General features: G+C 41.9%; 1 protein-coding gene across 4 annotated transcripts in view; it reads left to right on the top strand.

Moving 5' to 3' along the window:
- The window catches only part of DDO (D-aspartate oxidase), a 28928-nt gene extending 10041 nt beyond the window's left edge, over window positions 1-18887 (top strand). For 2 of the 4 annotated variants that reach the window (XM_033234880.1, XM_033234879.1), the window contains 2 exons: window positions 1053-1229; window positions 13530-15075. In XM_033234880.1, coding sequence (XP_033090771.1) covers window positions 1053-1229; window positions 13530-14097 — 745 coding nt within the window. In that variant the 3' untranslated portion in view covers window positions 14098-15075. Of the gene's footprint in view, window positions 1-1052; window positions 1230-13529; window positions 15076-18019 lie in introns of those variants that run through there. The other 2 variants (XM_033234881.1, XM_033234882.1) reach the window with 2 other exon arrangements.
- The last annotated feature ends 7891 nt before the right edge of the window (window positions 18888-26778 follow it).

Genomic DNA, 26778 nt, shown 5'->3' with positions numbered 1-26778 from the left:
ATTCTGATGTGGAAATTATTAGCAACTATGCATAGCACTCAAATTATTTTCCTTGCTATTTTTGAGCAATGATGATTTATAACTTTTTTTTTTTTTAGGCAGGGTCTCACTCATCTAGGCTGGAACGCAATGGTCCAATTCAGTTCACTGCAGCCTCGACCTCTCTGGGCTCAGTTGATCCTCCCACCTCAGCCTCCCCAATAGCTGAGACTATATAGGCTTGTGCCTCCACACCCAGCTAATTTTTGTAGTTTTTGTAGAGCTAGGGTTTCACCATGTTGCCCAGGCTGGTCTCGAACTTTGCCTTGGCTTCCTAAAGTGCTCGGATTACAGGTGTGAGCCACCATGCCTGGCATTATAACATTTATTCACATACTGATGAAAACAACCCAATATTTACAAATCTAAACATTTGCATAGCAGCTATTAGGAGTACTATTACAACCTTCTTGTTAACAACCAAATCTAGGCAGGAGCTTTTTAGAAAAGGAGTACTAAATTCCATCTTTAAAAAGCATGTTAGTTTTAAGATGTTTTATTTGCCCAGTCAGCAACAACTGCTATTTAGCTACCGAGTTATCTGAGCCTAAGAGAATAGTAAAATAGATCATTTTCTCTTTGTATTTATAGAAACTAAATTTTTTAAGTGCTCCAGGCCAAGTGTAGTGGATCATACCTGTAATCCCAACACTTTGGGAGGCCAAGGCAGGCAGATCACTTGAGCCCAGGAGTTTGAGACCAGCCTGGGCAACATAGTAAGACTCTGACTCTACAAATAATTTAAAAAATTAGTTGGGCTTGGTAGCACGCACCTGTGGTCCCAGCTACCTGGGAGGCTGAGGTGGGAGGATTGCCTGAGCCCCGGAAGTTGAGGCTGCAGTGAGCCGTGATTGTGCCACTGCACTCCTGCCTGGGTGATGGAGTGAGATTCTGTCTCAAAAATAAAATATAAAATAAAATAAATAAAAGCTCTAAAGAATGTCACGTGAAGTTTACTAGAAATATGTTATTTCACAAATTTCAGGAAAAAAATTTCACTTAATATGTTTGAGTTGGCAGATATTTCAGAGCACTCCTACCGAAGAAGTGCCATTCTGGGCTGACGTGGTTCTGGGATTTCGAAGGATGACTGAGGCTGAGCTGAAGAAATTCCCCCAGTATGTGTTTGGTCAGGCTTTTACAACCCTGAAATGCGAATGCCCTGCCTACCTCCCGTGGTTGGAGAAAAGGTCAGTTGAAATGCTCCCTGCTATTTCCTTATCTGTCATAGCCATAAATTACTTTGTAGCTATTCATAAAATACATACTGAAAAGTCTCTGCCATCCCTCAGAGCTCTTTTACATTGCCTTGCCACTCACAAATGGCTAGTGCTTTGTAAAACAATCTGAGGACAGTGTCTGCGTCACAAGGACTAAGTCACACCATGCTTCTAGTAATTTGTCTTCTATTTTTGGTGTGTACTTTGATGCCTGACTTATTCCCTATCCTTCTTGCCCCAGGTAAAACCCTCTTACTGAACCAGTATCTTAGTTTTCCTCATCTGTAAACTGGAACAGTTTGGAGAATATGTTTCTAGCTATAAAATGATATGATTTACTCTAATTCTTTGGATGAGAGAATCTTTTGCTTATTTTAAATTATTTTTGAATTTTTTCTCATTTGTGTTAAAGAACAAAAGTTTCATTATTTCCTTTTGTCTTAAATAAGAACTCTGAAACTAAGGACCTGTCCAAATTATGCCACTGCTTCCTCACTAAGCTCAGTCCGTGATAGCTTGAACTTGCATTTTGGCTTACTTTTCAGGACTTTCAGGAAACTAGTACCTGGTTTCCAGTTAGGAAACACATCAAGAGTATCTCCATTTGAGATACATCAATAAATCTGTCTTTAGTTTAGTCTGGACTTGCAGGCATGTTGAGAGTTGTGAAACATTGATCCTTTCAATTCCCATAGGTGTATATTTTGGTAAATAGGAGCGATGTAAATTTTTGGGTAAATGCTGGGAAAGTGACTTGAAGTAGACCGAGGCAACAGTGATCTGGTACCAGATGTAGGTTATAGGATAATTGATTCATATAATTCATTAATTACACAACTTTTTATTGAACACTTATATATAGCTGGCATTATGCTAGAAGCTGGTCAAAAAGAAGGATAAAATATGATTTATTTTTAAAACAATTTCATGGTCTATTGGGGATGACTGCATGTGTATGTGTTTGTGTATTAATTAACGATGGCAGTGACACACATGGTAAAATAAACTACAGACTTACGCAGGTTGGAATGGGAGCAGAAAGGAGGAAGCCTAGACCTGCTAGGCACATGTCAGTGGCATCACGATCTAGTTTTGTAGCTTTTCAAGTGCTCTTCTCACTTTTACCTCTTAGCAATTTATATGGGACATTTTGCTTCTGTAAGTCCTAGTTTCATAAAACCCATGCCCTTTTGTGCCTTGTTCACTGGCCCATAAACTGCTGTTTAATTGCCAAGTTTGGACTTGTCTACATCAGCTGATAAACATATATTTTGAGCTATCACATGATGGAGTTGCCCACTGGCCAACAAGCAAATTTTAGCAGGATCTCCATCTTTCCTGAGTGGCAATAGTGTGTAGTGTTGAATTTTCCCCCTTATAAAAATGACTAGAAATATAAAATTGGAAGCATTGATGCTAGTGACAAGGAATTGAGGCATCATATAACTTATCTTAACAAAATCCAGAATAAAATAAAATAAAATAAAACACAAAAAGTTAGAACATGTGGAAAAAGGCAATAAAATAAAATAAAATTTAGGTAAGTGGAAATTATTAGGCATGGCAAAAAATAGTAGAGTTAACTTTAAATGCAATGCATAATTTTTTAGATTATGACCCAAAGAAAAGCTCAAAATGGAAGAACATGTACAAAATATTGTGTATAAAAGGTGAGGTGTCATTAAGGAGTTTAACTTTTTTTGGTATTACTAGTGGTTTGGGTGTTGAAGTTTCATTATTACCCCCAAGTCCATTGTGTGGCTTTCTCATCTTGGATTTTTGTCTTAATGATCAGTAAGGTTTCTAGAAAACTTGGCTGGAGCCCTGTGGTCTCCAGCAGATCAGAAAGAGGCAGATGAGTGAGAACCTAAGAGTGTTGTTCTCCCTCAGAGACATGGTCTAGGGCTGATTAAGGGCTTTCCTGGGTGGGGACGGCCAGGCGTATGTGTCAGGGATGGTAATTGAGAGAGAGCTAAGGGAGGTAGAGAAACTCTAATAAACTCTTCATACAGATTCCTAACATTTTGCTTCATTATTTTTGCTTTCTTTTTTTTTTTTTTTTTTTTTGAGATGTAGTCTCGCTCTGTCGCCCAGGCTGGAGTGCAGTGGCCGGATCTCAGCTCACTGCAAGCTCCGCCTCCCGGGTTCACGCCATTCTCCTGCCTCAGCCTCCCCAGTAGCTGGGACTACAGGTGTCCGCCACCTCGCCCGGCTAATTTTTTTGTATTTTTTAGTAGAGACGGGGTTTCACCGTGTTAGCCAGGATGGGCTCGATCTCCTGACCTCGTGATCCGCCCGTCTCGGCCTCCCAAAGTGCTGGGATTACAGGCTTGAGCCACCGCGCCCGGCTATTTTTGCTTTCTTTTTACTCCTTATACATATTTTCTTTCAGAACCATTTGAAAGTAAGTTGCAGTTTTCCTCTTGTGGCTCAGGCTGGAGTGCAATGGTGTGATCTCAGCTCACTACAACCTCCACCTCCCGGGTTCAAGCGATTCTCCTGTTTCAGCTCTCAAGTAGCTGGGATTACAGGTGCCCGCCACCACACCCGGCTAATTTTTGTATTTTTAGTGGAGACGGGGTTTCACCATGTTGGCCAGGCTGGTCTCAAACTCCTGACCTCAGGTGATCCACCCGTCTCGGCCTTCCAAAGTGCTGGGATTACCGGCATGAATTACCACACCTGGCCCCAGGTTTAAATATTTAAATACTTGTTCTCAGAACAAGGGTGTCCTCTTACATAAACACAGTAGTATAATAAAATCAATATCATTATATTGACACAACACTAAAATCTATGGACCTTATTCATATTCTGCTAATTGTCCAAATAATGTCCACATATGAATATAAATACACACAACCCATAATTTTTTCCAGTCCATGATCTCATTGCAGTCACACATTGTCTTCAGTTGTCATGTCTCTTTAGTCTCTAGTTTGTCTTTGTCTTTTATTACATTTACAAGTGTGAATAGTACAGATCAGTTGTTTTGTATAATAGGATGTCCCTCAGTTGGGGTTTGTGTGATGTTTCCTGGGGATGGGATTGAGGTCCTGCATTTTGGGAGCTTATGGGTAATCAGGGAAGGGAATGCATAGAAGTAATGTTGAATCCTTATTGCATCATAGCAGGAGGCAGACGATATCAGTTTATCCCCTTATTGGGGCTGCTAACTTTCATCACCCAGAATGTCAGGTATCTCTACTGTGAGGTTACTACTTTTTCTCTTTGTAATTACTAAATATTTTGTTGTGATATACCTGAGACTATGTAAATATCCTATTCCCATGAAACGAGTTCCTATGAAAGTAGTACTTTCACCTACGAGTTTTAGTATCCATTGATGATTCTTGCCTGAACTATTTATTACTGTGGTGTTTGCCAAGTGATCATTTCATAACTCCATCTACATAGTTTGCTTTCTACTGTAAAGAAGTTTTCCTTTTCCTATATTTATTTATATCAGCATGAACTCATGGATACCTATTTTATTCAGTGATTTATAACTTACTCCCTCTAATTATTTTGATGTTCAAATTGTCCAAGATTAGCTGAATAGGAGCCCCTTCCAACTGCTCTTGTGTCTTTATGATATGTTCACTTGATTTGCTTTTTTTTAAAGCACTTTTTTACTTTGGGGCACAACAAAATTCCACACACCCCAAATTTTGAGAAGAAAAACGTTTTCTTTTCATGAATATTTTCCACCATCTTTCCCTTAACACAAACCTAATGCAATGCCACAATTTAAATTTATGAATTCAGTGCAGAAAGAAATCATCTTTTCTCTTTTTCCATTCTCTTTTCCTCTGTCCCCTGAAATTTTCACTCTGTTGCAATGTAAATCCTGATTTGAGGTGTAGCTAAAGAACACACTCAGCATCAGACCCACCTCTACCACAACCACCAGGAAGGCCAAGTTGACATTTAGAATTTCTAGATTCCTAAGAGTGCTGCATCTTCACATGGCAGCAAGGGGGCCCAGAGGCATGCCAGGAAGCACCCACGCTCTTTTCATATCTTCCCTGAAGACAGTTGTCCTTGGCCACTCCTTGGGCTCTGGGGTGCACACAGTGGCACAGTCTGCCCCTGGGAGGAAGACAGTGCAGGCCCTGGAAAAGGGCAGGGAATATGGGGATCCTGGGTCCCCAGAAGACGGGCTAGAAGGGAAGGGATAGGACTCTGGCTGGGTGCATGCCCGAGTCCCACACACTCAAGAAGAAGGGCATGGCTGGAGAAGGGCCAGAGCGGGGTCCTCTGGTTGACCAGCTGAAAGAAGGTGCGGCTCAGATGAGCCAGAGTAAGTTTTGAGTCCTAGTGATAGCCTTGAGCTTATGAGTAATCAGGGAAGGGGGTGTGAAGCCTTTCTTCACAAACTTTCTTCACCCAAACTTTCACTGAAGCATTGGCTCTAAAGTCTAGAAGTGAAATGCAAATGCTTAATTCCTCCTGGGAGAGAGGGCTCATTGCTTTCATTTCGCTTTAAGGGGCAAATTTTTGATAAGGCCCTGGGGAGATGAGGAGAGTTCTGATGGGGCAGGGAGGGGGCATGAAGGCCCAGGGCACTTGAAGAGGTGTCACTGTGGGAGGAGGCCGATGCAGGGAGGCCAGCCTCCCCCTCAGCACACAGTCATCTCCTCTGAGGAGTCCTCATAAGTCTCCCAGTTGGCCTGGTGCCGCCCTGCGTCGTGGGCAGGTCTTCCTCTGCAGGGGCTGGGGCTCCCCACGTGGGACCGTGAGTGGGCGCCAGTCCCCGCCCCGGCCCGCTCCTGCGCACCTCCCGGCTCCCACTACTCCGAGAGAGAGTGTTTTAGCTCCCGGCAGCCCGCGTCATTTCCACACCCAACCAAATATTATCTGAATGATTTCTTCCTGCTTCCAAAGCTGGAAGACATGCCCTGTAGTTCCATCATCGCTGTGTTTTCAGGCCTGACCCCTGACGGCGGGAGGAAGGCTTAGGTCAACCCTGCCACCCCGTCCTCAGCTGCGGGCTTGCGGTCAGCATTTCCCGCCACTTAAAATGCTCCCCCGCCAGGGGGCTTCAGGCCGCGGGGACCGCAACGCCATCGGCCTGAGACCGGGGGAGGCGGCAGTGCCTGGGAATACGCCGCCTCCGGACTGTGGGTCGGTTATGGGCAGCGGGGAGGAGAGGCCCGAGGGCTGCCCTTGTCCCCCAGAGTCCTGAGGAGACCTTCTTCAGTCCGTTTGTTTGATATGGGGGCCCGCCAGGAAGGCGGCAGAGACGTGAGTGCCTCAGACAGAAGGCACGGGGTGTGCTGCGAAGGAAGACTTCAGCGCCTCTGCTCCTCAGCCTCTTGTACCCCTGAGACCTGGCTCCCTCCTGACCCCGGTGTGGGGCCTCCACAGACAGCTCCCGATGGCCCCTGCCCATGCAGATTAGCTCCCTGCTGCCTGGAGCCTGCGTCCTACCAGGCTGGTGGAAGAACGCACGTCCCCTTTCCTCCCGCAGGAGGCTTTGCAGCTCCGGACTCCTCTCAGCCCAAGACGGGCCTTTCAGGGCGAGCACTTCAGGCAGAGTGGGCAGCGGGGCCACGTCCCGGTGAGGGAGCAACACCTGGGCCTCGCTCTGGGCTGCTGCCCACTCACCTCCTGCCAGGCGACCCAGATGGGACGCCACACAATCTCTGCTTGTTCCTCACACTTAGGGTCTATTTTGTGGCCACCTACGCCTCTTCCACACAATGTGAGTGTTCAGCCTTCAGTGTTCTCACTCAAAAATAAGCATTTGCTCAGCAAGCCACACAGCAATGGCTTCAACCTAAGCACGATTCTTCTGAAATAATACAAACTTCCGCAAAAAATGTTTTTGTACTATAAATTAGATCGTTATTGTTTTTCAAAAGATAGAAGAGATCATCTCCTTCTCCAACAAAAAATAAAACAATAATGCCCAATAATATACAGAACAAACACAAACAAAAACCCCACAGAGTTTGAGTCACCCATGCAGGTCATATTTTATATCATATTCTGCCAGTAGAGTTAAATTCTACTGCTTTATTACTGGCTCCTTCCAGGAAATGAATCAGCCAGGCATTAAGTCTTCCTCCAGGCAGCCCATCTAAATCAATCCTCCCGGAGGGACCAGGATTGTCCTGCCTTTGATGACATTCAGAAAACTGGGTGGCCCATTTCTGTGCTGGGCCATGGTAACATGGACACACTTATCTCTTTCCAAGAGGCCATGCCTTATCCTGTGTCCCCAGGGAGGCCCCATGCTGACCTCAGCACTGGCCACTGAGCTGGTTGCCTGGTACTTTCCCTGCCCCTCCTCTGATTAGGCCTCTCTGTAACTTTCTCTGGGAGAGTCCTCTAGCGCCCATCTTTTTCTTCTCCTGTATCTTGTGTTCTCCTGCTCGGCCTGACTCACAGTAATGCCTATGAAAGAATCTGGCTTCCTTGGCACCATCATTAGCCCTATTAGACAGCTATGTCTGCCCTGGAGCTCACCAGGAGCTTGTCCTTTCCCCTGTCACGGGCTCTCCACATCACAGCCCCTGCCTCCCTGTTTAGTGCTACCTGAGATTCCTTTCTTGCCATGGCTTCAGCTTCAGTGGAGTATGGGAATTGCCTCTGATTCCAAGAGCACAGAGGGGATGAGGGGACTCTTTGCTCCTGGGAGGTCGAGTGTATGTGTATGTGTGTGTGTGTGTGTGTGTGTACATGTGCATTTAAGATTTGCTTAGTGGACCCTTGTTTTCCTCAGGGGCACAGCCAACTCAATTTACCTCCTTGCTGAAACTCCCAGTGAGGTGAAGGAAAGGCGCTGAGGATGACCATCCTCCATGTCTGTGGATCAGGCCGATGCAGTCCAGCAGAGGGCAAACTTAAGCTTGGGGAAATGGACACTCTTATGTTTTAGGGTGATGACCAGAGGATGTTGGGCTGGGGCTATTTCGTGAGTCCTGCTTCTTAAGTGCCCCCAACCCCATTTCCTCATGGGCGGTTGGGACAATGGTATTCTCTCTCTCTAGGATGAGGTCTTGCTCAGTTGCAAGAAGCCTTAAGAGGAAAGTCACCATGCTTCTTGTACCTCCAACCATGTCCCCCAAACTTGCAGAATAACTACCTCATATGGTCATAAAAGCAGCCTGGTAGGCACTTAGTCACCTAATTTAACATCTGACTTCTGGGTACAGTTTCCTCCTATGCATTGGTGCCATCTTATGCATTGCCCATGGGGTATATAATAATGACCGGGCATCGCTATGTGGTTGCATTACAACAGCATAAAGGTGACCAGTCTCCAGGCACATTTAATGAGTTTTCCTCTGGGATCCAAGGCCTACGAGCAATGCAGCACAGGAAACCTGACAAGGCCTAGCCACTAGGATAGCTTAAGAAGTCACCAGGCACAGGTTGGACTTTTATCAGTAGCTTGACCAGCAGGGAACCTTTGAAATGGAAAAGAAAAGACATTTACACTTATTGAATTCTTGCATAATCATCATAGAAATGCTGTAAGCTAGGCACTCTTATCTCTAGGAAACAATTTCAGTGAGTTTTAAAAATTTGCTGAAATCCCAAGGCTGGCAGATTCTCTTATTCCCCCAAATTACGAAAAATAATTCTGAGTTTTAATTAATTAGGATATCTAGAGCACAGAACATAATGTTCAAATATTAACACATGGAATCTACAATGTAAGAATCAAAAAAACCCACAAAATCAAAATAATGTTCAAATAATGATCAGTTAAAACTTTTCAAAATTGAAATATCATCCTTAATGAAACATAAGTGATATACAGGTATGGAGGGTACGAATACTCATAGATGATGCACTGGGTCTTGCGTTTTACAGTAGCATGAAAAACCCCTAAGCACTTTTTAAAAAATAAAAGGTCTTTATTGAGCAGCTATAGTGTGTTAGGCACAGTGTTATGCTTTTTCCAGACGTTGTCTCATTTCATTTTCACAACGAGCCTAGGGAGTCAGTATTCTTACCCCCATATTACGGATACAGGATGAAAGCTTAGAGAAGTGGAATAATTTGGCCAAGGTCATGTGAATGGTAAAGGGGAGAGGCCTCCTAAGTACTTTTTAAAGGTGTTTTCTTTGTGTTCACCTTTTGAAAGATTATAAACACACTGAAACGTGTTGCTCAGTATTACTACAAAACTCCAATTTACTCTTCTTTCTATGCCAATGTTTAGGTGAAAAACAACCTTTACAGAGTATTTTACCTTTAAAAACATTTATCTATTACTGTTGGGGCCCGTGCCGGGGGTAGTGGAGAATGAACAGACACAGACACAAAAGACAAAGACAAACAGAGAACATGGCGGCCGCGCCTAAAGCCTCCGCCTCACTTTATTTATACCCCATAAATCCCACGTCAGCAAAAATGACATAATACAAAACAAACTTTTTGCACCCAGATATAACCTACTGCTTAGTTCTTTGTTTCTTAGTTCTTTCTTATTTTGTCTGCCTTCTTGGCGCCTACTAGAGTTCATTAAAAGTTCAACTAGAGATAGTATTCTTGACTACTGGAGTTCATTGAAAGTGCAACTAGCTAGAGACACTGTCCTTGAGCCCTATCTATTCTCAGCATATTATTTTCAATGGCCCCTGCATATTACTATATGTTTAAGAACATAATTTAAGTTTCTAAATTGGTTATTCTTACCGAGAGAGCCAAAAAAAGAACAACCTGTCTCCATAAAATTTGCTACATTAAATACTTTTTATCTATGAACAGTTTTACTTATAAAACAAACAAACACAACAGTAGCTCCAGCTTCATTCTCTCTCTTTAACTCCTTTTAGTTACACCAAAAAGTAATCCATTGGCTTTATTGGTTCTCTGTGGCCCCAAAGTGTAGATGCTTGCCCGATTCTTTTCTTTGGTTTCCTCATCTCAGGTAAACAACATACTCCCTTCCTTGGATTTTTAGAATAAAAAGCAACCAAATTTAGGTTCTGTTGTTTGAAGCACTGATGCTGGCAATGCAGCTTGCATTTAATAGGAAGGGCGTTGCAGGTTCATGTGATCTCAGAGCAAGCGGAGCCTCTGAGTTCTTCTTGCCTCCTAAGGGTGCTGGGCAGAGTACAAACCCTCAACAAATATTTGCTGAATAATCAATGAGTCTAATCCAGAGGGTTCAAACTGTTCTTGAAACTGCTCAGTGGAGATACTTCAGAGGTCTCTGCAGAGGGAGGGAGTGTGAAGAGACCGAGCAGATGGAGCTCTGCCCAGCAGCTTGGCCTTCAGTCAGATGAAGAGAACTGCAAAGATGCTGAGACGACAGCCTATGGCTGGTACTTGATGGAATATGACGCTGAGCTATTGGGGTCAGGGTCTAAGATGCCACTGAGTAGCAATGTTGGTCTCTTCTGCACTCATCAACGTGAGGCATTTTCTCTTCCTTCCTTCCTTCTTTCCTTCCTTCTTTCCTTCCTTCCTTCCTTTCTCTTTCTTCTTTTCTTTCTTCTTTCTTTCTTTCTTTCTTTCTTTCTTCTTTTCTTTTCTTTCTTTCTTTCTTTCCTTCCTTCCTTCTTTTCTTTTCTTCTTTTCTTTTCTTTTCTTTTCTTTTCTTTTCTCTTCTCTTCTTTTCGAGATGGCGTCTTGCTCTGTCTCCCAGGCTTGAGCACAGTGGCACGATCTCGGCTTGAACCTCCACCTCCTAGGTTCAAGGGATCTTCCCATCTCAGCCTCCTGAGTGGCTGGAATTACAGGCATGTACCGCCACGAACGTGAGGCATTTTCTAGAAATGCAATTCAGCATCAGAAGGCCAGTTTTCTGCTGATCTTAATACAAGTTTAAATTAAACTTTCCAACCGGGAAGTGGGGTGGAAAGTTAGAATCACTTCAAAGAGACCCTCCTTGCTAAGTTAAAATTAGTTGTCAAACCCATGCCATCATTGACCACCATAGCCACTGCAGAAGTTTCTGACTTTTCTTATTATTTTCCTTCACATTAAACCTGTTTATCTGGCCTTGAAAGTAGATAGTGCTCAGAACTGCTGTGATGATCACTTCTGCTCTCTTAGGGGCAGGCAGGATACAAGCACTCTGCCTCCATTTTCGAGGTCAGCCCTTCCCAGTTTCTCCCTGAAACGGCTTGGATGGCAGCACTCAGAGAAAGAAGATGCCAAAGTTGTGCCACCCTGTATTTTTCTCCAGACAAAAAGAACCAATAGGATGTGTAAGATCGGCGTGGTGAGTTGGCAGGCAAACAGGAGACCCAGGAGAGCCGATGGTGTAGCTCCAGTCCAAAGGCCAGCAGGCTTGAAATCCAGGAAGAGCCAATGTTTTAGTTCCAGTCCAAAAAGAGGAAAAAGCCAACGTCCCAGTTGGAAGGCAGTTCAGCAGAAGGAATTCTTTCTTCCTTGGAAAAGGGTCAACTTTTTTGTTTTATTCAGGCTTTCAACTGATAAGATGAGGCCTACCCACATTAAAGAAGGCAATTAGCTTTACTCTGCCTACTGATTTAAATGTTTTTCTCATTCAAAAACACTTTCCGCAGAAACACACAGAGTATGTTTGACCAAATATCTGAGAACCCATAGCCCAATCAAGTTGACACATAAATTAACCATCACAGGTCCAAATCAGGATTTCATATCGTCTTTAGTATTGGCTAACACTTACTTCCAGTCCACTAGGTATGGGGCACTTAGCTGGGTCATAGGGATGGTAAGAAGCATAAGATACAATCTCTCCCCTTGAGGAATTCGTGATTTATTGATAACAGTCTTCTAAAATGTTTTGTGATTGATGACTGTTCAAAGTAGTGGCCATTATTTTATTGGAACCTCACAACCATCCTGTGAGACAGGCAAGGGAGGTATCCTCCCCACGATGCAGATGAGGAAACTGAGATTTGGAGAAGTGAGGTGAGTTGGCCAAGAGCTCAAAGCTAATGTGAGGCAGAGCTGGGACATAAAGCCAGGCTTTCTGATTTCACACCACTTCTCCTTTAAAACTTAGTCAATTCTGCCAAGCATTTACACTTCTGTCTGCCAGTTCCTCTGTCAGCCCTTGAGGAAGGGCACTGTCACTCACACCCTTCTGGTCCCTCTTAGCAGCGCCCTGCATGCCAGCATTCGGTCTGCATCTATTGAACAGAGCTGCTGATAGTCTCTTTCTCTATTCTACAAGTGATCTGTGAATAAGATTACAGGTCCTGAAGGTTATTGTTTATTGGGTAGACTTTCCGTTTTGTGAGATTAAAAAAGTTCTGGAGGCTGGGTGTGGTGGCTCATGCCTATAATCCCAGCACTTTGGGAGGCAGAGGCGGGTGGATTGACTGAGCTCATGAGTTGCAGACCAGCCTGGGCAACATGGCGAAAACCTGTCTCTATCAAAAATACAAAAAATTAGCTGGGCATGGTGGCACATGCCTGTGGTCTCAGCTACTCAGGAGGCTGAGGTGTGAGGATCACTTAAGCCCAGGAATTCAAGGCTGCAGTGAGCTGAGATCATGCCACTGCACTCCAGCCTGAGTGACAGAGTGAGACCTCATCTCAAAAAAAATAAAAATGTTCTGGAGATGGAGAGCTCATATGGATGGTGATGACGGTTGCACAACAAGGTGAATGTGCTTAATACTACTGAACTTTACACTTAAAAATCATCAAAATTGTAAATTTTATGTTATATGTATTTTACTTCAATTTAAATAAAGACTGCAGGTACTGGATAAGCCATTTCTTTTCATGATTGATATAGTTGGTCCAAAAAACATACCAATTACCAATCACAGATGCCATTTAGCTCATCAGCTACAAATATTTTGTGTTCTTCTCGTGCTAACACACTTGTAGACGAAAAGCTGGTGGGGATATGACCCCTGTACCTTTTAGTTAGGAAGACCAGACTAATACAAAGGAGCATGCAAGAGTTAACAATATGAGATAAAATGTAGCAAATTTAGTGTTAAATAAGTAGTAGAAATAAGAAATGCTTGGACATTTAAAATGCCAAATCAACTTGGCATTTATTCAGCATCTATAACAATATAGGAATTCTACAAAATTTTTAAAGGGCAAAGCATATAATTACCTTTGTTTTGAACTTTCAAGTGGTTTCCATTTAGATTCAACTTTAGAAATCCCCAGTTTCTAGGACGTGAAGCAGTTGATGGCTAGAATTTGGCCTGATTGGGCCCTGGAAGCTCCTGGGGTATTTGTTCATGAGATGATCGCCTAATTTTTGTTCCTGGGTTCCTTTTGTTTACTTCCTGGAAGTAGTTGATCAGAATGCTAACAAAGGTTCACTTCATGACCTCTCTTCCATAGGATAAAAGGAAGTGGAGGCTGGACGCTCACTCGGCGAATAGACGACCTGTGGGAACTTTATCCGTCCTTCGACATCGTGGTCAACTGTTCAGGCCTTGGAAGCAGACAGCTTGCAGGAGACTCGAAGATTTTCCCTGTAAGGGGCCAAGTGCTCCAAGTTCAGGCTCCCTGGGTGGAGCATTTTATCCGAGATGGCAGTGGGCTGACGTATATTTATCCTGGTACGTCCCATGTAACCCTAGGTGGAACTAGGCAAAAAGGGGACTGGAATTTGTCCCCAGATGCAGAAAATAGCAGAGAAATTCTTTCCCGATGCTGTGCTCTGGAGCCCTCCCTCCACAGAGCCTGCAACATCAGGGAGAAGGTGGGCTTGAGGCCCTACAGGCCAGGCGTGCGACTGCAGACAGAGCTCCTTGCCCGAGATGGCCGGAGGCTGCCTGTAGTCCACCACTATGGCCATGGGAGTGGGGGCATCTCGGTGCACTGGGGCACTGCTCTGGAGGCTGCCAGGCTGGTGAGCGAGTGTGTCCATGCCCTCAGGACCCCCATTCCCAAGTCAAAGCTGTAGATGACATAAAATGACAGCAAATAGACTGAGAGACTGTTGATCAAAGCACAGAATAGGTTCAAATGACTTTTCCACTGCATGTAAGTTTAATTAGACATTTCTTTGTTTTCAACATTAGAAGTGGTATAACATGTAAGCCGAGCACAGTGGCATGCCTATAGTCCCAGCTACTTGAGAGGCTGAGGCAGGAGGATCACTTGAGCCCAGGAGTTTAAGTGCAATCTGGATAATATAGCCAGACCCCACCTCTAAAAAAACCAACAACAACAAAAGAAATGATGCAACATGTAGGCTTACTTAGGAAGTCTACCATTGATGACATAGGGCATAAAGCTCTATTTTTTGTTAAAAAATACTTCTTATAGAGTAAAATTTCTTTAGAACTGATGTCCAAGGACCTATGCAGATTTATATGAATGTTGGAAGCTATAGAGATTTTGATATCGTTTGGCTTGTAAATCCACAGGAAGAGATAATGTATGGAAAACACTTAAATCACTGTCAATTGTAGAGCTGCCCATGATCTTCTTAGGTTATAGCCAAGTCAGCAACATAATTCCTCTAAATAAAATTACATGGTGCTCACGCAATGCAGGATTATTACGTTTAATTGAAGACAAATCATGCTTGTTCCTATTACTGGCGGCAACCTTTTCCTCCCCTCAGCTGGTAATGATGGTAGGAGACAGAGATGAAGCTGCCTGTGGATGTCATATCAATTCACTAGCTGCCTGGGGTCAAACACCTAGGGATTGTACATTCCATTACTGTAAATGGTTGAGAGCTGGTTTGCGGTATGGTTGGCTTAAGCATTTTTGAAGATGAACAGCATGTGCAGCCAAAGAACTAATTTGCTAATTAAGGTGAAACAATCATTCTGAATGAAATATAATCAGAGTATTCTGCAGTTTGTTAAGAAGTTTTGGGGAGGAGGGGAATGTGTCTCACAATAAAATGAGTTGCAATTGTTGAGCTAAATGAATTGAACCTGTTTTTTGACTCAGGCCTACTCAGAGCCTTTAATGTGTGCATGTGTAATGTGAATCCTCTCGAGAGCTTGGGTGGATGGAAAAGGACGTGCTGGTATTGAGGTAAAGAGGCTTGAGGAGGCTGGGCACGGTGGCTCACGCCTCCAATCCCAGTACTTTGGGAGGCCGAGGTGGGTGGATCACCTGAGTTCAGGAGTTCAAGACCAGCTTGGCCAGCATGGTGAAAGCTCATCTCTACAAAAATACAAAAATTAGCTGTGCATGATGGCGGGTGCCTGTAATCCCAGCTACTCAGGAGGCTGAGGTAGGAGAATTGCTTGAACCCGGGAGATGGAGGTCTCAGTGAACTGAAACACACCATTACACTCCAGCCTGGGTGACAGAGCAAGACTCCGTCTCAAAAAAAAAAGGCTTGAGGAGAAATAGCTTTAATTTTAATTTTTGGGGAAGATGACTTCTGTTAAATGATACAGTAAGTTCTATTTTGGACATCCTGAGTGAGATGTAGGGTTGCCAATGAAGAAAGTGTGGGAAAGAGAAAGCTCTCAGCACAGCTACAGCTTTACTGTTGTGTTCATTCAGAACTTGCATATGATTTTGTTTGCAGAGAACATTCTGCTGGTAGACAGTGAGAGAAGAGCCCACCAGTGTTCTATGCAATCATAATCATTCCTTGCAGTATTAACATTCTCAAGTAAAATCAAGTGTGGGCTCTTTTCTATAGACTTCCACCAGGGGGTGGTGTTGTATCAGATTCAGATACATTGGCACATTCAAAAATTTAGAAATGACTAGAAATAAAAGATGGATACCAAGTATAGATAGTGTGTGTGCTTCTTTTGAGGTTTTGGAGTTTATATACCCCAAGTGCAACTCTTCTGAATTCTAAGTGTTTGAGAAATGTATAAGTTTAGACAGACTGGAAACACACATATGTATCATACGTAATCTGTGAAAAATAAAAGGTTATGATAAAATGGCATTTTTTAAAGAAGGAAATAATTTTTTAGTAGTTAAAAATAAAAATGAAGGCCACAGTTCAGAATAGGTAGGATTTCAGTCATTTCGAGGCAGCTTTAAGTGTACTTCTTTGTTCACTACGCCTGTGGTTTAGATCCTGTGGCATTTTCATTGTGTGTGGTGGCTCACCTTCTATGACCTTTGCCTATTTGCTACTCTAGTTCAGCTTCACTCTGCATTTTATATTTCTAAAGTGCAACACTACAAGAGTGCAAGATTGGAGGCTTCTTGAGAAAGTGGTCGTGGCTGCATGCCCTGATTTGATTTTCACTAATTGCTAAATATTTGTTCGCAGTGTCTCTGAAATATTATTCATTTCGGTCAGTAGCTGCCAACCTGGGCTGCACCTTAGAATCACCTGGGAAGTTTTTAAACAATGTTGACGCCCAGCAGTGCTTTATGAAATTAAAATCTTTGGTGGGTGAGGCGGAGCTGCTGCATCAGTGTTTACTTAAAGCTCTCCACGAAGTTCTGAGAGCCAGGGCTGAGAACCACTGAGCACTCCTTCCCTCCTCTCCTTCTAGGCCCCCGCTGCTAGCATCACCATCATCCTTCCCTTCCTTCCTCACTATCTTGGTGCAGGGAGCTCAGAGGGATGTGCTCACTCAGGCAAGTGTGTCCTTAGGCACTTCTGGGCAAGCTGGCCTAGAAGAATTAGCTGTCTCCCAAAGTAGCTCTTTAGAAATACTGGAACCACCTTGCTGGCTATCGGTCAGCTGCTCCAAGACAGCTATCTGTCTTTATCTGAAAGACAAGAGACTGAGTGTACAAATGGACAATGGCTAGACCACATATAAAAATAGAACTCTGGCCCACAAGCTGCAGCAACCTGCCCAGGAAACCAATTCCCTTATCTACAATAAACAACACAGGAAGCCAGCCTCCTATGTGAGTATATCGGACTTGCAGGAAGCCAGATTGCTATCTCTAGAAATAATCCAGAAAGATAAACAATAACTTCTGTAACAATTCACACAAAATGGCCAGGACTTGATTAATAACTGACAGCATCCCTAATTTTTGCCCCCACCTCTAATTTAGAACAAATCAGAGAAAAAAAAAAATATTTGCCCCCACTTCTAACTTAGGACCAACCACATAGGATGTTCTGTTTCTAGTTAACTCGCCTGCAGTGTCCCCATGCCTATCAGGACATATATGAAGTCTTCTCTTTTTTCTGTTGTGAAGCTTTCTCACCCCTCTGCCTACCTTTGGATCTCTGCCAAATGTAAGTGTGTAAGTGTGATGGGCTGACTCCCTTGCTATAGTAAAATCTAAAGAAACAGGCTTTGTCTTTCTCATTTGACTGGTGTATTAGTCAGGGTTCTCCAGAGAAAGAGAACCAGTAGGACATATGTAGATACATAGAAAGAAATTTCTTATGAGGGTTGGCTCACACAATTCTGGAGGCTGAGAAATCCCGTGATGTGCTGTCTGCCCGCTGAAGGCCCAGGAGCGCTGGTGTAGTTCTAGTCCAAGCCTGAATGCCTGAGACCCAGAGGAGCCAGTGGAGTAAGTCTGAAGGCCACAGTGCTGAAATCCAGGGACAGAAGAAGACGGATGTCCTAGCTCAAGCAGAGAGCAAATTTGTCCTTCCTCACCTTTTTCTTCTATTCAAGCCCTCAACAGATTGGATGGTGTCCACTTACATTGGTGAACACAATCTTAACTTACTGATTCAAATGCTTATCTCTTCCAAAGATATCCTCATATATACACCCAGAAAGAATGTGTTGCCAGCCAGCTGGACACCCTTAGCTCAGTCCATTTGACACATAAAATTAACCATCACAGCTGATCTTCATTTACTTCAAAGATTTCAATGTTTATATAAGTTGAGGTCTTCCTGGGTAATCGGTGCTACTGCCTGAGAATAGACTGCTTTATTTTTTCTTTCTTGTTTTCTGTTTCAGAACATCTTTTATTTTTTTCTGAACATGAAGAACAACTGATTTCCTTCTTAAATCTCTGCTTTCAAGTGTCTGGCCTTTGTGACTGAGTGTCTGCCTGCTGTGTCTGTGACCCAGAGGAAAGAGGCTGCTTTGAGCCTTGTCAGTGCCACCATGTGTTTCTTCTGCAGGCAAAGGTTATGCACAAACTTTTAGGATTTTTTTTTTTTTTTAACTTTTGGGATTTTATTTGCTTAGGAAGAAAAAATGTTAAACAGAAAGGCCATAGCCCAGTTGGACACAGTTGTATAGAAGAAAGGCTATTTTTAAAAATGACATATATTCTTCTTTTTATTGAATAATGCATTCAAATCAACTGATATTTGAACCAGTTTTTCTCAATCAATTAAAAGCTTTTGGAAAAAAGGAAGAAAAGGATGGTGGAACATGTGTCCACTGGGAGTTGTAGTTCTTAGAAACCTGTTCCAGGACTTACATAACTTGTCAAATATTTGAAATAAATGCAGCATTTTTTTATTTCTCTCATTTTTCTTCTTAAGGGTGTGAATGATGGAGGCACATTTGAAACCTGCTTCCTCAGGATATCATTCACTCAAGAAAAGCCAATTGAGATATTTAAGTGGTCCCTTTCTTCTTGAAAAATCTCAGCAGTTTTCCACCAGGCCTGGGGGTTTTATTATCCTAAGTGACTTTGCTGCCTATAAATCACAGCCCTAAGTAGCCAAAGGGAATGCGTTAACCAGATCTCTTATAAATATAACCAATGTTTCTTCAATTATTAGCAGAACAATTGACTTCCATCTACTCAGAGCACTTGTCAACCTGGCCTGCAGCCATGATTCCCACAATTCCATCTCCCAGAGACTGTTCCCCTTGAATTATAATTTTTTTATCCTGGTGTGTGTTCTATGGTAGGAGTCCAGGACCCAATTTTTCATGTATCCCAGTATTTCTCTTCCTTGCAGATCCAAGTCGTCTGGCAATGGAACTCAACCATTGTGATTGAAACTCCACGGGGTCTTCCTGCTCTGCCCAGGACTCCTTTCCTGGGAAATCTACTCAGACCTGTGGGCAGTGTCCCTCAGGCCCTACCTCTCTGGTCACAGCTTATTGGATCAGAGGAAACTGTCAGGTTTAGGCCCCATTGCAGGTAACAGAAACCCCCTAAATATCTGTTTAAACAAGGTGGGCATGTATTTCACTCACATAAAAGAAGCCTCGATATAGGCAGTTTAGGGCTGTTGTGAGGTCTCCAATGGTCATCAGTGATCCAGGCTCCTTCCAGCTCATACTATGCTATCTCAAGGGTGTGGCCCTTGTGCTCACATCCAACATGGCAGTCAGAGCTCCAGCCATCACATCATTATATCCACCCTCCAAGGACACTTCCTGGAAGGTTCACGTAACATCTTTGCTTGTATTTTACTTCATAGGATTTAGCCCCAGGGTTACACTGAGATTCAAGGGAAACTGGGAATGTAGTCTTTTGTCTTGGTGGCAACGTAAAAGTCAGGGTTTTAGTAGGCTCTGCAAAAGTATCCAACTATAAATTGAGTTAGGTCAGTGTTTGGGCTCAGAAACTGAAACTCCAGAATATGGCACATTGACATGCTGAACTGAAGAAGTCTCGAGGTCTGTCTGACCTCCTCTACCCCAATCCTCTGTCTCTCCCAAAGCACAGGATGCAGCTGTTCTCTGAAGTTCCCTTATCTGCCTGAAGTCCAAACCACCAAAGAAAAAATCAATGACCTCTGGTACCTTCCCTGAGTTTTCATGAACTAAACTCATATGACAGGAAGAAAGACTGAAGTCTGTCAACACACCTGGACAGACTTCTGTCACAAACCATTGTCTGCTCTGCAGACCCAACAAACTTTGTCCCAGGCCATTATATGTTCTTTAAACCCATTGAATTCCCCTAAAGATCATTTACAACTCCACTAAAATCATCCACACTTTCCCATCTTCCTTTCCCCTGTGAAGAAGGGCATAGAACCATCTGTACCCCATTGGATCGTGGGGACTCACTCTGATTCACCCCGTGCACATTAAGAAATTTGTATGCCTTTTCTCCTATTAATCTGCCTTTGATCAGTTGATTTTCAGTGAACCTTTAGAGGGTAAAGAGGAAAATATCCCTTGGCCCCTACACCAGTCACATTAAGAATTTGTACTAAGGATTTCCTGGTGATGGTAGGCTCTGGAGACATGTAGACTGGGGCTTGACAATCCAGGTTGTTTAGGTTTATACAGTGGAAGCCAGGCAAGAGAGAGGAAGAAGAGAAAAGGCAGAGATGGAAGCACCAGGGCCCACGTACTGCTGGGGAAGCAGTGAGAATGACCTCACTTCTGCTCCAGCCCTATTTCTTATCTTCTGTCTCACTAGACAGTCAATTCTATGTTCCTCAGAAACCCCACATTAAAAAAAATGCCTTTAAAACAATTATTGTTTTAAGAAGGTAAAAAAAAAGTGGGAGCTGAAGAATTTCAGGTTCCCAACAAAATAGTGGCTTTTTCTGTAATCATTTCAATAATAAGAATGCTTTTTATAGTTGTAGAGTAAAATCTAAATATCACAGATCAAATCCAGCATTTAGCAACTTTTGCTTACAAATCTTGTCCCTTCTTTTCCTATCACTAATGTGATATTTTACAAGTCCTTTTCTCCTTTATTGTTATAACCCATGGTTAAGATAAATAAGGTCAAAGCTACCCAAACAAAGCCTTTGCATTGCTCAAACAACAGTTTTTGTTTTTTTTTTTCAATTGGTGCTAGCTTCTAAACGTATTATTAGTTCCTAGTCAAGATCTTGTTATAACCAGTGGTGACCTCAGTAATGCAGATTATTTTCTTTAATTAATAGAACTGAGTTATGGCAATTTGTGTGGCAAAACTTATATTTTAGGAGTAATGCCTGTATTTAGTTTCTTGTTCATGGATTCTATTGGGGGAATATTTTACCATAATCCTCCTTTTTCCTTGAGCCCATTAAGTGGATTCTTTCCTTTCAACAAAAAACCCTGTATAAGTCAATTTTAAAAAAAACAAGTGGATCACTGTGATGGGAAAGCAGAGTTCAACTATCCACTAGACCAAAGGTCAGCAAACTGCTTCTGTAAAGGGCCCAATGGTAAATACTTAAGGTTTTGCAGGCTACACAGTTGCATTGCAACCACTCAATTCCTCAACTTCACCATTGTAGTCTGAGAGTGGTCATAGACAATGCATAAACAAATGATCATGGTGTGTTTAAATAAAACTTTATTTAAAAAAGCAGGCAGAGTACCATATTTGGCCTGAGGACTATAGTTCACCTTATATTAGACATAAGCTCCATGTGGTCAGGGAGATGTCTGATTTAGCACTTTATAGCCAGCTCAGGCACCAAGTCTGGTACTTACTTGAATGACTAGGTAAGTGAACTATTAATGCAACATCAATGGATAGATTATCCCAATTTAAATTTGATTTTTTTTTTAAAAAGCAAGCCCCATTCAACAAGCTCTTGTTTTGGCCTGCTGATTGATTTTCCTTAAAACTGTAAAAATCTATCTACTACTAAAATTTCACAGCTTGAATATACCATTGAGAATACATTCATGGCCTAGATTCTCAGGCAGCTGAATTATCAAACCAGCTAGAAGGAACAGGCTGTAGAAAACTTTCTTGGGAGCAAAGCCAGCATGTATGTGCCTTCACCCAGGTCTGCATATCTTCCTGGCACTACTCTACTAAGCCATGAAGTAGGGGCCATGAAGTAAGGTAAGAGGGCCTCTGGTACAGGAGCAGCTGAAAGCCATGTCTCTTCCCTGTTTTCATGCCTTCTGCAGTCTCCAGGCCTGTCGTACCTGGGATTTGGCTACTGCCACAAGAGCAACAAGATAATAGATTTTTATTCTTTATTTCTTCTAAAAAAAATCAGTGCAGAACTTGCACGTTCGTTACAGAGGTACACGTGTGCCATGGTGGTTTGCTGCACCTATTGACCTGTCCTCTAAGTTCTTCCCCTTCAACCCCCACCCCCCAACAGGCCCTGGTGTGTGACGTTCCCCTCTCTGTGTCCATGTGTTCTCAATGTTCGACTCCCACTTATGAGTGAGAATATGCGGTACTTGGTTTTCTGTTCCTGTGTTAGTTTGCTGAGGATGAAGACTTCTAGCTTTATCCAAATCCCTGCAAAGAACATGATCTTATTCCTTTTTATGACTGCGTAGTATTCCATGGTGTATATGTACCACATTTTATTTATCCAGCCTATCATTGATGGGCATTTGGGTTGGTTCCATGTCTTTGCTATTGTAAATAGTGCTGCAATAAACATACATGTGCATGTGTCTTTATAGTAGAATGATTTTTATTCCTCTGGGTACATACCCAATAATGGGGTTGCTGGCTCAAATGGTATTTCTTGTTCTAGATCCTTAAGAAATCACCATACTGTCTTCCATAATGGCTGAACTAATTCACATTCCCGCCAATAGTGTAAAAGCATTCTATTTCTCCACAGCCTCACCAGCATCTATTGTTCCCTGACTTTTTAATAATTGCCATTCTAACAGGCATGAGATTGTAGCTTATTGTGGTTTTAATTTGCATTTCTCTAGTGACCAGTGATGATGATATTTTTTTCATGTTTGTTGGCTACATAAATGTTTTCTTTTGAGAAGTGTCTCTTCATATCCTTTGTCCACTTTTTGATGGGGTTGTTTTGTTTTTTCTTGTAAATTGTTTAAGTTCCTTGTATTTCTGGATATTAGACCTTTGTCAGATGGATAGATTGCAAACATTTTCTCCCATTCTGTAGGTTGCCTGTTCACTCTGATGATAGTTTCTTTTGCTGTGCAGAAGCTCTTTAGTTTAATTAGATCCCATTTGTCAATTGTGGCATTTGTTGCAATTGCTTTTGGCGTTTTTGTCCATGCCTATGTCCTGAATGGTATTGCCTAGGTTTTCTTTTAGGGTTTTTATGGTTTTGGGTTTTATATTTAAGTCTTTAATCCATCTTGAGTTAATTTTTGTATAAGGTGTAAGGAAGGAGTCCAGTTTCAGTTTTCTCCATATGGCTAGCCAGTTTTCCCAGTACCATTTACTGAATAGGAGATCCTTTCCCATTGCTCGTTTTTGTCAGGTTTGTCAAAGATCAGATGGTTGTATATGTGTGGTGTTATTTCTGAGGTCTCTGTTCTGCTCCCTTGGTCTATATGTCTGTTTTGGTCCCAGTATCATGCTGTTTTGGTTACTGTAGGCTTGTAGTATAGTTTGAACTCAGGTAGCATGATGCCTCCAACTTTGTTCTTTCTGTTTAGGATTGTCTTGGCTATACGGGGTCTTCTTTGATTCCATATAAAATTTAAAGTAGTTTTTTCTAATTCTGCAAAGAATGTCAATAGTAGTTTGATGGGAATAGCATTGAATCTATAAATTACTTTGGGCAGTATGGCCATTTTCACGATATTGATTCTTCCTATCCATGAGCATGGAATGTTTTTCCGTTTGTTTGTGTCCTCTCTTATTTCCTTGAGCAGTAGTTTGTAGTTCTCCTTGAAGAGGTTCTTCATATCCCTTGTTAGCTGTATTCCTAGATATTTTATTATCTTTGTAGTGATTGTGAATGGGAGTTCATTCATGATTTGGCTCTCTGTTTACCTATTGTTGGTGTAAAGGAATGTTTGTGACTTTTGCACATTGATTTTGTATCCTGAGATTTTGCTGAAGTTGCTTATCAGTTCAAGAAGCTTTTGGGCTGAGATGATGGGGTTTTCTAAATATAAAATCATGCCATCTGCAAACAGAGACATTTGACTTCCTCTCTTCCTATCTGAATACCCTTTATTTCTTTCTCTTGCCTGATAGCACTGGCCAGAACTTCCAATACTATGTTGAATAGAAGTGTTGAGAGAGGACATCCTTGTCTTGTACCAGTTTTCAAAGGGAATGCTTCTAGCTTTTGCCCATTCAATATGATATTGGCTGTGGGTTTGTCACAAATAGCCCTTATTATTTTGAGATATGTTCCATCAATACCTAGTTTATTGAGAGTCTTTAACATGAAGTGATGTTGAATCTTATCAAAGGTCTTTTCTGCATCTATTGAGATAATCATGTGGTTTTGTCTTTGGTTCTGTTTATGTGATGGATTACATTTATTGATTTGCGTATGTTGAACCAGCCTTGCATCCTAGGGATGAAGCCAACTTGATTGGGCTGGATAAGTTTTTTGATGTGCTACTGAATTTGGTTTGCCAATATTTTACTGAGGATTTTCGCATCGATATTCATCAGGGATATTGGCCTGAAGTTTTCTTTTTTTGTTGTGTCTTTTCCTGGTTTGGTAACAGGATGATGCTGGCTTCATAAAATGAGTTAGGGAGGAGTCCCTCCTTTTCAATTGTTTGGCATAGTTTCAGGAGGAATGCTATCATCTCCTCTTTGTATTTCTAGTAAAATTCAGCTGTGAATCCATCTGATCCTGGGCTTTTTTGGGTTGGTAGGCTATTAATTACTGCCTCAATTTCAGAGCTTGTTATTGGTCTATTCAGGGATTTGACTTCTTCCTGGTTTAGTCTTGGTAGGGTGTACGAGTGCAGAAATTTATCTATTTCTTCCAGATTTTCTAGTTTATTTGCATAGAGGTGTTTATAGTATTCTCTGATGATAGTTTGTATTTCTGTGGGGTCGGTGGTGATATCCCTTTATCATTTTTTATTGTGTCTATTTGATTCTTCTCTCTCTTCTTTTTTATTAGTCTAGCTTGTGGCCTATCTATTTTGTTAGTTTTTTCAAAAAACCAGTTCCTGGATTTGTTTACTTTTTTTTAGGGTTTTTTCATGTCTCTATCTCCTTCAGTTATTCTCTGATCTTAGTTATTTCTTGTCTTCTGCTAGCTTTTGGTTTAGTTTGCTCTTGCCTCTGTAGCTCTCTTAATTGTGATGTTAGGGTATTGATTTCTAATCTTTCTAGTTTTCTGACATAGGCATTTAGTGCTATAAATCTCCCTCTTAACCCTGCTTTAGCTGTGTCCAAGAGATTCTGGTATATTGTCTTTTTGTTCTCATTGGTTTCAGAGAATTTCTTGATTTCTTCCTTAATTTCATTATTCACCCAGGAGTCATTCAGGAGCAGGTTGTTCAATTTCCATGAAATTGTGTGGTTTTGAGTGAGTTTCTTAATCCTGTGTTCTAATTTGATTGCACTATGGTCTGAGAGATTGTTTGTTATGGTTTCTGTTCTTTCACATTTGCTAAGGAGTGTTTTACTTCCAATTATGTGGTCAGTTTTAGAATGAGTGCCATATGGCACTGAGAAGAATGTATGTTCTGTTGATTTGGGGTAGAGAGTTCTGTAGATGTCTACTAGGTCCACTTGACCCAGAGCTGAGTTCAAGTCCTAAATATCCTTGTTAATTTTCTGTCCAGTTGATCTGTCTAATATTGACACTGGGGTGTTAAAGTCTCCCACTATTATTGTGTGGGAGTCTCAGTCTCTTTGTAGGTCTCTATGAACTTGTTTTATGAAACTGGGTGCTCCTGTAATGGGTGCATATATATTTAGGATAGTTAGCTCTTCTTGTGGAATTGTTCTCTTTACCATTATGTAGTGCCCTTGTTTGTCGAATTGTTCTCTTTACCATTATGTAGTGCCCTTCTTTGTCTCTTTTGAACTTTGTTGGTTTAAAGTCTATTTTGTCAGAGGCTAGGATTGCAACCCCTACCTTTTTTTTTTTTTTTTTGCTTTCCATTTGCTTGGTAAATTTTCCTCCATCCCTTATTTTGAGCCGGTGTATGTCTTTGTATGTAAGGTAGGTCTCTTGAATACAGCACACTGATGGGTCTTGACTCCTTATTCAATTTGCCAGTCTGTGTCTTTTAATTGGGGCATTTAGCCCATTTACATTTAAGGTTAGTATTGTTATGTGTGAATTTGATCCTGTCATCACAATGCTATTTGGTTATTTTGCACACTATTTGATGCAGTCTCTTTGTAGTGTCATTGGTCTTTATATTTTGGTGTGGTTTTTGAAGTGGCTGGTAATGGTTTTTTCTTTCCATATTTAGTGCTTCTTTCAGGAGCTCTTGCAGGGCAGGGCTGGTGGTAACAAAATCCCTCAGCATTTGGTTGTCTGTAAAGGATTTTATTTCTTCTTCGCTTATGAAGCTTAGTTTGGCTGGATATGAAATTCTGAGTTGAAAATTATTTTCTTTAAGAATGTTGAATATTGGCCCCCAATCTCTCTGGCTTGTAGAGTTTCTACTGACAGGTCTGCTGTTAGTCCGATGGGCTTCCCTTTGTATATGACCTGGCCTTTCTCTCTGGCTGCCCTTAACAGTTTTCCCTTCATTTTGACCTTGGAGAATCTCATGATTATGTGTCTCGGGATTGATCTTCTCATAGAGCATCTTAATGGTGTTCTCTGTATTTCCTGAATTTACATGTTAGCCTCTCTTGTTAGGTTGGGGAAGTTCTCCTGGATAATATCCTGAAGTGTGTTTTCCAGCTTGTTTCCATTCTCCCCATCTCCTTCTGGTACTCCAGTCAAGCATAGGGTCAGTCTTTTTATAAAGTCCCATATTTCTTGGAGGCTTTGTTCATTCCTTTTCATTCTTTTTTCTCTATTCTTGTCTGCATGTCTTATTTCAGTAAGGTGGTCTTCAAACCTTGATATCCTTTCTTCCACTTAGTCAATTCAGCTGTTGATACTTGTGTATGCTTAACGAAGTTCTCGTGCTGTGTTTTTCAGCTCCATCAGGTCATTTATCTTTCT

The sequence above is a fragment of the Trachypithecus francoisi genome, unplaced genomic scaffold, assembly GCF_009764315.1.
Source record: "Trachypithecus francoisi isolate TF-2019V2 unplaced genomic scaffold, Tfra_2.0 Lachesis_group15, whole genome shotgun sequence".
Classification (NCBI taxonomy): Eukaryota; Metazoa; Chordata; class Mammalia; order Primates; family Cercopithecidae; genus Trachypithecus; species Trachypithecus francoisi.
This window is presented reverse-complemented; position numbering and strand designations above follow the sequence as displayed.